Raw genomic sequence first — 12,004 nt, forward strand, 5'->3', positions numbered from 1 at the left:
TGTAATCCCAGCACTTTGGCAGCCCGAGGAGGGTGGATCGCGAGCTGAGCGTGGTGGCATGCGCCTGTATTCCCAGCTACTTGGGAGGCTGAGGCAGAAGAATCACTTGAACCCAGAAGGCGGAGGTTGCAGTGAGTGGAGATCATGCCACTGTACTCCAGCCTGGTGACAGAGCAAGACTCTGTCTCAAAAAAAATAAGAGCAGGGGCTGAAACAGGATTCTGAAACCTAAGCATTTGTGATACATTAAATCACAAAATCATTTTTAATAAATATCTTCAACATAACAGGATGAGTAGGTGTTCCAATGACAGTGTAGCTTATGGATGTGACACATAAAACCAAGGTGAATCTAGTTAAGTTTTGGGATTAAAGCAATGGAAAGTTGTGTGTTTCTTTTCCTCTCATCTGGAAAAGAGACTTATTTTCTTTTTGTTTTATACGTCCTATCATACCCTTCCTTCACTCCCCTTTCAAAAACAAAACAAAATTTAAACATTTGGCATCTGTCCTCTGATTACATCTTTAATAAACATAAGAGGGACCTGGGAATAAACTTTAGCTTTTGATTCACAGATATTAAACACTGGACTAGATAAATAGAAGTAACAACACTTAACCAGATGGAACTGATCTCATACTGGATGACATACATACTGTTACATTCTCATACAAATAACTTAAGAACTCAGAAAGCTCAACTATAGTTTTTTACAAGAATTATCTTTCCATTGAAAATTTATTTAAGGCGGGGTGCGGTGGCTCACACCTGAAATTCCAACAGTTTGGGAGGCTGAGCCAGGAGAATTGCTTGAGCTCAGAAATTTGAGACCAGCCTGGGCAATGTGGCAAAACCCATCTCTACAAAAAAATACAAAATTTAGCTGGGTGTGGTGGTATGCACCTGTAGACCCAGCTCCTCAGGGGACTGAGGTGGGAGGATAACTTGAGCCCAGGAGGTTGAGGCTGCAGTGAGTCGTGATCATGCCACTGCACTCCAGCCTGGGTGATAAAAATGAAACCTTGTCTCAAAAAACTAAATAAGCAAAAAAAAAACAAACAAACAGAGTTTAAATGACCATCTATATACTAGAAGGGCCTCAACTGCTATCCAAATGACCAACTAAATTATAATCTAAGTAGGTGTTTATGAGATATACTATTTATCTATCTATCTATCTATCTATCTATCTATCTATCTATCTATCTATCTTTACAGTCTTGCTCTGTCACTCAGGCTGTAGCAGAGTGCAGTGGCATGATGATATATGCTATTAAGTGAATGAATACATTTTGAGAAAGAAACAGAAAGGTTTTGGTTCAATTATCTTTAGTACAAGTACACTAAACTAGCAGTAAATCTGAAAAGTATACAAATCAACTTTTAAACTTACTGGTTTACAGTTTGATTACACTCTTCTTCCATTTTGACTGCTTTTCAGATTGTCTCCTAATATTTCAGCTTAATGTCTAACTACTGGCTTCCCTAATCATTCTGCAAACTAGTTAAAGTTCCACAAGTAAATACATAAAATAAGCTTTCAAATAATCTTTCATTAAATAAAAGCAATTTTGTAATTTGAATTAGCTATTTTCTAATTGTGTTTTAGTAAGGCCCAGATTATTGTTTTTCATTTTGGAGGGAGAAAAATCTATAGGGTGACTCTATCCAATTTTCTCATATATTGTCACCATTAAATATTTCCCTCTTCAATCCTCAGCCAATTTTCTCTTCAAGCATATTTTTAACTGTCTGCATTATGCCTTTGATTAAATAATAATGAATTTTAACACTTGTGATATGGTTTGGCTCTGTGTCCCCACCCAAATCTTACCTTGAATTGTAATAATCCCCATGTGTTGTGGGAGGCAGTGGTGGGAGGTAACTGAATCATGCATGGGGTGGGTTTTTTTCCCCCTGCTATTCTCGTGATGAATAGTGAGAAAGTCTCATGAGATCTGATGGTTTTATAAAGTAGAGTTGCCCTGCATATATTCTGTTGCCTGCCACCAGGTAAGACATGACTTTCACCTTCCGCCACGATTGTGAGGCCTCCCCAGCCAAACCGTGAGTCAATTAAACCTCTTTCCTTTATAAATTACCCAGTCTCGGTATGTCTTTATTAGCAGCATGAGAACAGACCAATACAACTTGGCAAGGGGCCCTGTACAGAATGAGCATTTAATATAAGTAAACAGCCACTATCTTCATTATAATTATTACTATTATTCAGAAGTTCAGAACTTCAGTTTCTTCCTTGGGGAAAATTAAACAGAAGAAAATAGTCTTCTATTTCCAATGTTCAATAAGTATACTGTACCAAATTTAAATTATGACACTGTAGCAGTGTTATACTTAATAATGCAATTGAAAAAGCCAACTTTGTTTTAAACAATTATCACTGCAATAGAATATTACTAATCATTTCAGAGTTCCACTTTAACAACAGAAAGTAATATTCTATGGATGTGATTACACATTATTACACATCCTTCAGTACAAGAAATAATGTTTTCTATACAGGTCTATAGAACAGTTCCTATAATAAAAAATTAACAACTAATTACAAGCTTAAACATCTTAACCTCTGAAGTCCCTGTAATGATGGGTAAGTGAAAAATATTTTTATATAAGTAAAATTTAGGTTAAAATTAGTATTACAGCATTCTTTAAAAAATTAAAGAAATAGCCTGAAGGATATGATTCTAAGTCCTTTTGATGGTCGAATAGGCATGCCAATATGCAGAAGATCCAAAGAGGTAAAATGAGGGCAAAACGGACAAAAACTGCTAAGGATACGTATCCAACAACTACAGGCAACAGGCATACTTTTAAGTGTAAGACAAGATCCACTGATGATATGCCATTCCCATTTTACTTGGCAGTTGTCTTTTACAGTAAAGTGATAAACAGTTCAGGTCTTAAGAGAAAATCTGTGTCAGATTTAATTATACTACAGTTAGGGAATACTCAGAATAAGAAAGCCTATTGTTTTAGACTAAAATAACCTTAAAATTACTATTTTTTTTAGTTGATAAAACCTATTGTTTTAGACTAAAATAACTTCAAAATTACTTTTTCCAGTTGATAGTCATTCTCATGCTTTTATCATATAAAACATGGCATGAAATTATCAGTATTACGATCATTTACTTACTTGTATTTTTCCAAATGTTTCACCAAAGGGGTTTTCTACTATCAAGGAAGGAAAAAAAGAGAAGTATTAGCATCACTTAAGAATTCAAATCCCCCAAATAAACTCTCTGAAATGCCAGCATGTACTTTGCTAAAACTGGATATAAATATGTAAACCAAATGTAAACAAACGGGTGATAATAAAGGTTAGGGAAGTAATTTTTCAGACTTATACTTATCATTCTCACGTTGAATTAGTGGTTTTCCTCATAATCATTGAGATCAGGTGCTCTGGTGTCACAGAAGCTGAGTTCAAGTCCCAGCTCCATCTCTACCACTTATTAGTAATGTCTCTTTGAACTAACATCTAATTAGCTACTCTAAACTATAGTTTCTTCTTTAAAGCAGTATGGATAACAATGATACCTACCTTATACAGTTGTTGTCAGGATTAAATGAGATAAACAAGATAAAATGTTTGATACAGTGTCAAGCACTTAATATGCACTCAATACACACTATCCGTTATTATTACTGCTAATGACTATATCATTTGTTTCTACCTTAACTTGATTTCTCTTCAAAATATAGACTAAGAAGCAGTTAACTACTGAAAGAAATCTACAAGATGCTTTAAAACTGAATAATTCATTTAGAATTCTGACTTCTAATGATTTTTTTAAATCCACCTTCCTAATCCTTGCCAACATCTGAAAAAGTGGCAAGAAAAAAAATACAGATCAAAGTAACTAAGAATTAAGTCTCAGTATTAAACAATTCCAAATTTCCAATAAAACATTGCATAATAAGGAAAGGATTTACCACTTTCCATCCAACCCCTATGCCCCTCCTTCACCTCTAAATTAAGATACAAAAATGTTTATGGCTGAATATGTAGCACCTCTCAGGGTTTTTATTCAGTCTTCTCCTTATCATTTTGTTTATTTTGATATTACAAAAATATTCAAAGCTTTCAGATACCTGTAAACTTTTATATTTTATATAGACATATATCTGTATAATCCAGGTCACAACTAAGATTAACTAAGACTAACTGATCTTACAAAGTAGTTCACACTGACCAGGTTTCCTTTCTGAGATGCTTTTCTATTTTTATTTGAGAAAACAGGAAGTCCCACAGGAACCAGGAACTGCCTGATTCTAAGAAAGTTCATGTGAGACCAGCTTAACAAGGTACAATAAAAGAGCAAGGAAAAAAAAAATGTATCCTGTTATCATCATAAGGGATTTTGCTAATGGATTTTTAAATGACATTTCTCTATACATCAAAAGGGTTTTAATGTTGGAAAGAAAAAGTTTTGAAAGATATTACAGAAAATCAAAAGTACTCAAAAGGGGAAGAGAGAAAAGAAATAATATAGCTTCAAGATTAAATAAAATGTTAAGGATCAGAACACATGGACTAAAAAGATACCCTTTTTAATAATATTAATTTTTCAATATAAACATTGAACAGCTATATTTAGCTCAACATACTACCAAAAAAATGCCTTGTCATTTGGCCAAACAAATGACAATAAATTAGCCAAACAATACGAAGTGTAAAAGGTGTTTTATTTGCTCTTTATAAGAACAATTCTTAAAAATATAAGTGTGCAGTTCCAAAAACAAGTTTTAATGTCTATGAAGAAAAGCTATGCTAGTATTGCTTTTTTGATTATACACAAAATTACTTTTTGTCAAGACTATCAAATGGAAAATCAGCTCTGTGAGTAGCTCCATAAAAGCGTAACTGTAAATTATGAATGTTCACCAGACTGCTCTACTGTGGGCTTCTCAAGACAGGGAGCATGTGTTATAAACATGTGCATGCCCAGAACCAAGCATAGTACTAGATATATAGTTAGTGCTTGAAAAATGCTGGTTGTGCTATCTAGGCACTCTTCTTTATTTCACTTTGTGTGTTAACACTGAAGCAAAAGTGTTCAATTTTGCAGGAAGCTGGAGGAGGGTATGTTCTGAGCTACTAAGAAGGGAGAGGGATAGGGTAACAGAGAAAGCTGAAGAGGGGGAAAACAATTTTGCTGAAAATATTGCTCTGCCCACAGTATCCTTCTAGATTTCTGCCTCTTGCCTTGTAGTCTAAAATACCTGGAGTATAACATACCTAAAAAAGTCAAGAGTATACTTTCCGCCCAACAAAACTTCTGTTAAAATTTTTTTCCCCAAATGCTCATGATAATCGCCACCTATTAAATGAACAGAGACCTATTAGCAGCAGAAGTAAAACATATCCTTGGGGTTAAGTTTTTACAAGAAAACACCATCCAAAAACAGCAACTCTAACAAATTAAAAGCCCTCAAAGTTTTCGAAGTATCTTTATACATTTTTTTCTTTCCCCAAATCATTTCAGTATTTCTAAAAACACACCAATATCTTCTATCACATCCAAATTACCTCGTCTTTAATGGAAACAACACACACTGTTACCCCTAGTGAAAATATATAACACCCTCTCCCAATTAGGTAACTGAAGAGAAGAAACCTTGTTTCAAAAGCATCCCACAGCAAAAATTTGCCACTTCATTCTTTATTCAGTCACTAGAAAACTAGGGAGGGACCTAAGAGTGAATTACAGCTCTTATCCCTTATCCGAGAGCAATGATAATGCCAAGATGGTACTTCAAAATTTACTCTTCCATCCCCTAAAGGCAGAGCCTTGAAGCCATTTTTGATCTGTTGTCCTCCTTTAACCCTACACTCTCAACAGCCTCTCACTATTGCTTTTTTGGACATTTCTTCTTCAATACTTTAGTTCAGATTATTTCAAGCCTCAAATATACCAAACTTTTCTTTGTAAATGTCCTTAATATTTTGACTTCTTTTCCCTTTAAACTATCCTACTAACTGTAAAAATCAAATTCCTTAAATGTTTCATCAGAACCCTCAAAATTTTCCAATGGTTCCTAATCACACTTTGTTGCAAGGAACAAATTCTTATCTTGTGATAATTTCTTATAAGACACACAGTGCTTCTCCTCCAAATCCCTCCTTTCCTCTACCCCCCACCAATTCCAAAAATGTTACTAGTTTCACTGATCTTTTCTCAAATGTAAACTGTTTTCCATTCTCTTACATAGAAGTAAAATTTATCATGTTATAAATTCTCAGATAAAAAGGAAAAACTTGCAAACACATCTATATGTTTATAAACTTCAAAGTATATGCTTTGCTAGTTTAAGAGTCCTAAGCATTTGGAGAATAAAGGATATGCTATTTATGACTCAGGAAAACAGGCAATAGTACATTCAGGATGCTTTCCTATGCTTTCTTTGGATCAACACAGCCAGCTTCAGTCTGCTATGACAATTTTTTGTTCTGCATACATGGAACCACTGTCAATTACAGCACACAAAAATATTCTCTCAGAAGACTGAGCATTTGATCTTTCTGGTCTTCTTTAAGCCTGAATGTTTTTCTTCTCCATTCTGCCTTGAAGGTTCAGTTCGCAGCTATGCTACAACCATGAAGGATGCCTAATCACTGCAGTTTATCGTGACCTCCTTCTCAGAATCCCCCTTCTCAGAATCTCAGTAATTTACTACCTTTTATAATAATTTCAATATTTGGTGTCCTAGTCCTCACCCCCAGCCCCAACAAGACTGCAATATTGCCACGTATCTCAATGCCTTTGCAGATACTGGGTACTAGCACATGCTGAACAAATAGAAACCTGAGGGCATACTATAGTCTCCTAGAATAGCAGCTTCATCAATGCCAGAAAAGTACTATAGTCTTGATCCCTACAACCTTCTCCGTTGAATAAAAAGGAAATTATGTTTACTGAGTTCCTAATACGTGCCAGGAATAATGCTGCTGCCATGTACTCAAGAGGTACCTCATTTCACCCTCACAACACTACCGTTTAGAGTAGATATTAGCCCCATTTTTGCAGACAGAAATATTGAGACATGCTGAGGTTAAGTTGCTTCCCTGAGGTAAACAATTTAGTAAGTTGGGATTAAAAAATATGAGATTCAAACCTATTTATGTCTGACTCCAAAGCATGCATAACTCTCATCACAGAAATAACTATAGAAAATAAAACATTGGTTTTATATAAAGAAAGCATGCTCTAAAACTTTCCAATTTTGAATCATTAATTTGGTTATTATATAATGCATCAAAAATGACAAAAATAGGGATATGGGGGGAAAACGCTACTGTTGGAAAATACATTATTTTCTCTTAGATGAGGAAAAAAATTCTCTTCAAAACAAATTCTCCAGTTGTAGTCTAGGGAAGTATTTTCCATGACACATAAAAATATAAAGTATCCCGTGACTTCCATGGACAGAATTATTCACTCCCCCCTTCTCTCTCAGGCCATGGCACTCTGTTCATATGACTACTACAGAGTATACCACATGGCATCAGTTTAAAAAACTTACAATTTCTGATTTAGTACCATACTAAACAGTATTTTCATTTGGCTTCATCTTGCAACATAAAATATTCGCAAACATATAAAGTGCCTACTATGTCCAGGTATTATGCTAGTTATAAGAGATTTAAAAATAAATATATATAAGCCCTGTCCTCAAAGACAGTTCAGTCCTGGAGGGCAGCAATTCTACAGACAGGAGTTTTAAAGGCAGTCTCTTGTATCTAAAACTCCATGACCTTAAGGCTAGTGTGACCTTAAGGACAGTTTTAATAAAGTCATCTAGGCAGTTACATTCAGACGCCTGAATGAGCAGTTATCTCTCTGTATTACATCTTTATGTAAAAAGACATTCAAATTCTCAAATCCCATCTTCTAGCATTAATGGTTTAAGCACAGCATAATTTTATGTGAAGAAAGCAAAGGGGTTGTGGGTGAGGGGGAATGTTTCCAACAGCTGCAAAACACTGCACCTGTGTGGCAAACACTTCTGCATTTCACTATCATCCAGACCAATCTAAAAATGGACAGGGTGAACAAGGCAGGACATGTTTTTGCAACACAGCATTATGCCCATTTGTTTTCTGAAAGTTCTCTAATTGTTTCATGGCTTTATTAAATAGATGGTCATTCTAGATGACAGGAACAGTTCCCTTGATGTATACTTAACAAATTATTATGAGTATTGAGATTACATAATCAAAATAGGAAAAGTTTTATGGACAAAATTATCTATTACTGTCTTCCACACAACTTGCCTAAGGTAAACTCTTGTGCCACCACCCTTGTATTCATTAATAACCTTTCAATTGTAGTTCCACCTATTGATCTGAATTTCGAGATACAAACCTAGATGGGGATAATCAGTTAAAGAGAAGGGAAAGGGCAAGAACACAAAAGCTTCTCCACTTCTGCTCTCCTACAGAACTCCCAATTTTCACCTGTCCTTGTTTGAGAGGCAAAAATGCCATGCTGTTTTCAAATAAACTATTCTTTAAAAATAACAGAAAGTACACACTGATTTTGTAAAAAATAAAAACTTTAAACATGGCTATCAAAGTACTAAGAATATAAGGAAAACTGAAAACAATGTGTCTAAGGAAGTAAAAGGTCAAAACTCAGAATCGAGTTTTCCATTATCCTTATTACTTAGCTGGTTCTTATTCTTTATATATGATAAAAAAAAATTATGGTTTCTTTCAACCTTGTAATCATCTGAAAGTCTCACACTTGCTCACCATAAAAATGGAGATTCTTGAGGGGGGTGGAAAACTGTTATCAGACTGATATGGTTAAGGCTCTGTGTTCCCACCAAAATCTAATCTCAAATTGTAATCCCCATGTGTTGAGGGAGGGACCTGGTGGGAGGTGACTGGATCATGGAGGCAGTTTCCCCCATGCTGTTCTCATGATAGTGAGTTCTCATGAGATCTGATGGTTTTCTAAGCGGCTCTTTCCCATTTGCCGTTTCCCATTTGCCATTTCTCTCTCTCCTGCTGCCTCACCTCGTGAAAAAGGTACTTGCTTCTGCTTCTCCTGCCATTATTGCAAATTTCCTGAGGCCTTCCTAGCCTTGCAGAACGGTGAGTTGATTAAACCTCTTTCCTTTATAAATTACCCAGTCTTGGGTATTTCTTTATAGCAGTGTGAGGATGGACTAATACAGAGACTATAACTGAAATTATATTTACTCAAGCACAAATTCCACATTATAATTTTACCCTCAGTTTGAAATATCTGTAACAAAAGCTGTAAGAAAGACTTCTAACCACAGGCTTTTCAACAAGTCCTTATGAAGTATATTCTGGCAAGGTGTGGAGAAAAAGGAATGCTTTTACACTACTGGTGGGAGTGTAAATTAGTTCAACCATTGTGGAAGACAGTGTGATGATTCCTTAAAGATCTAGAGGTGGAAATACCATTTGACCCACCAATCAATTACTGAATATACCCAAAGGAATATAAATCATTCTATTATAAAGATATATGCACACATATGTTCACTGCAGCACTATTTGCAATAGCAAAGACATGGAATCAACGTAAATGCCCATCAATGATAGACTGGATAAAGAAAATGTGGTACATATACACCATGCAATACTATCAGCCATAAAAAGGAACAAGATCATGACCTTTGCAGGGACATGGATGGAGCTGGAGGCCATTATCCTCAGCAAACTAACACAACAACAGAAAACCAAATACTCTGTGTTCTCACTTATAAGTGGGAGCTGAATGATGAGAACACACAGGCATATGGAGGGGAAAAACTCACACTGGGACCTGTCAGAGGGTTGGGTGGGGTGAGGGAGAGCATCAGGAAGAACAGCTAATGGATGCTGGCCTTAATACCTGGGTGACAGAATGATCGGCACAGCAAATCACCATGACACACATTTATCTGTGTAACAAACCTGTGCATCCTGCACACGTACCCCTGAACTTAAAAAAAAAAGATGAAAAAAAAAAGTGGCAGTTTCTTAGAAGCTATTGATGACATTAAGTCTTACTTTGAACATCAATAGTTTAAATGCACCAATTAAAACATCAGTGTGGATAACAAAACAAGACCCAAGCATAAGTTGTCTGTAAGAAATCCACCTCAAATGTAAAGACACATATAGATTAAAAGTAAAAATATGGAGAAAGTTATACCATGCTAACACTAATAAAAGAAAGTGAGAGTAGCTGTATTAATTTCAGATACTGCAAAATTCAGAGCAAGGAAAGTTATCAGTGACAAAGAGGAGCATTACATAATGACAAAGGGGTCAATTCTCTAAGAAGACATAACAATACCTAATGTTTATGTACCTAACAACAAAGTATCAAAATATGTGAGGCAAAAACTGATAGAAATGAAATGAAAAAAAGAAGAATCCACTAATATAGAGACTTCAACACTGCTGTACCAGAAATGCTCAGATCTAGCAGGCAGAAAGTCAGTAAGCATAGTTGAACTCAACAAATCATTAATCAACTGGATATAATGAACAAAAGACTACTTCATCAAACAACAACAGAATACACAGTCTTCTCAAGCTTACATGGAATGTTCACCAAGATAGACCACATTCTGGGCCATAAAACATGCCATAACAAATTTAAAATAGAAGTCATATAATGTCTGCTCTCAGACTGCAACTGAATTAAGAAATCAGCAGAAAGATAGCTGCAAAAATCCCCAAATACTTGGGGATTAAACAACATTTCTAAATAACACATGGGTTTACAAAGAAATCTTGAGACACTTTAAAATATTTTGAACTAAATGAAAACAAAATGTATCAAAGTGTGTGGGACATGGCAAAAGCAGTGCTTTTGAGGGAAATTTAACAACTGTATGCTCACAAATTTGACAACCTGGATGAAACAGACCAATTCCTCGAAAGACACAATCTGTCAAAACTCACAGAAGACACAACCTGAATAAGACTATACCTATTAAAGAAACGGAATCAGTAAGTAACAACCTTCCAAAATATAAAGCACCAGGCCCAGATGGAGAATTCTTCCAAAGATTTAAGGAAAAACTTATACCAATTCTCTACAATATCTTTCAGAAGAGAGAAGTAGATATGAGTTCAGCATTACCCTAATACCAAAACTAGACAAAGACATTACAAGAAAACTTCAAACCAATATCTCTCATGAACACAGATGCAAAAGTCTTCAGCAAATAGCAAATTCCACCCAACAAAGTATAACAAGAACAGTATATTACAACCAAGTGGGATTTATTGCAGGTGTGCAATCTGAAAATAAATTAATGTAGTCCGTATCAACAGGCTAAAGAAAAAAAATCACATGATCTTATTAACAAATGCAGAAAAAGCATCTGACAAAAGGTCAATACCCAGGCCAGGTGCAGTGACTCACGCCTGTAATCCCAGCACTTTGGGAGGCCAAGGCAGGTGGATCACCTAAGGTCAGGAGTTCAAGACCAGTCTGGCCAACATGGTGAAATCCCATCTCTACTAAAAATACAAAATTAGCCAGGTGTGGTGGCAAAATTAGCAGGTTGGGTAGCTTGTAATCCCAACTACTTGAAGCAGGAGAATTGCTTGAACCTGGAAGGCCGAAGTTGCAGTGAGCCAAGATTGCACCACTGCACTCCAGCCTGGGCAACAAGAACAAAACTCCATCTCAAAAAAAAAAAAAGTTCAATACCCACACATCAAAAAAAAAACTCTCAGTAAAATAAACTCGGAATACAAGGGAATTTCCTCAACTTCATAAAGAATTTAATACAAAACAAAAATAGAAACACCTATAGTTTAAACATGCTTAATGGTGAGAAACTCAAAGCATTCCCATTAAGATGAACAATGAAGCAAGGATGTCTTCTCTCTCTCACCACTGCACTGCAACATCATACTGGAAGTCCTAGCTAATGCAATAAGAAGAGAAACAGAAAGTACAGAGGTTGAAAGAAGAAATAAAACTTTGTTCACAGATA

The 12,004-nt window shown here is 35.5% G+C and overlaps 1 protein-coding gene across 1 annotated transcript in view; it reads right to left on the reverse strand.

The window, feature by feature from the left end:
- The window catches only part of LEMD3 (LEM domain containing 3), an 86,123-nt gene that overhangs the window by 34,469 nt on the left and 39,650 nt on the right, over nucleotides 1-12,004 (reverse strand). Inside the window, exon 2 of the mRNA XM_030820046.1 lies at nucleotides 3,159-3,196. Coding sequence (XP_030675906.1) covers nucleotides 3,159-3,196 — 38 coding nt within the window. The remainder of the gene's footprint in view (nucleotides 1-3,158; nucleotides 3,197-12,004) is intronic.

This window comes from Nomascus leucogenys, chromosome 10, assembly GCF_006542625.1.
Source record: "Nomascus leucogenys isolate Asia chromosome 10, Asia_NLE_v1, whole genome shotgun sequence".
Classification (NCBI taxonomy): Eukaryota; Metazoa; Chordata; class Mammalia; order Primates; family Hylobatidae; genus Nomascus; species Nomascus leucogenys.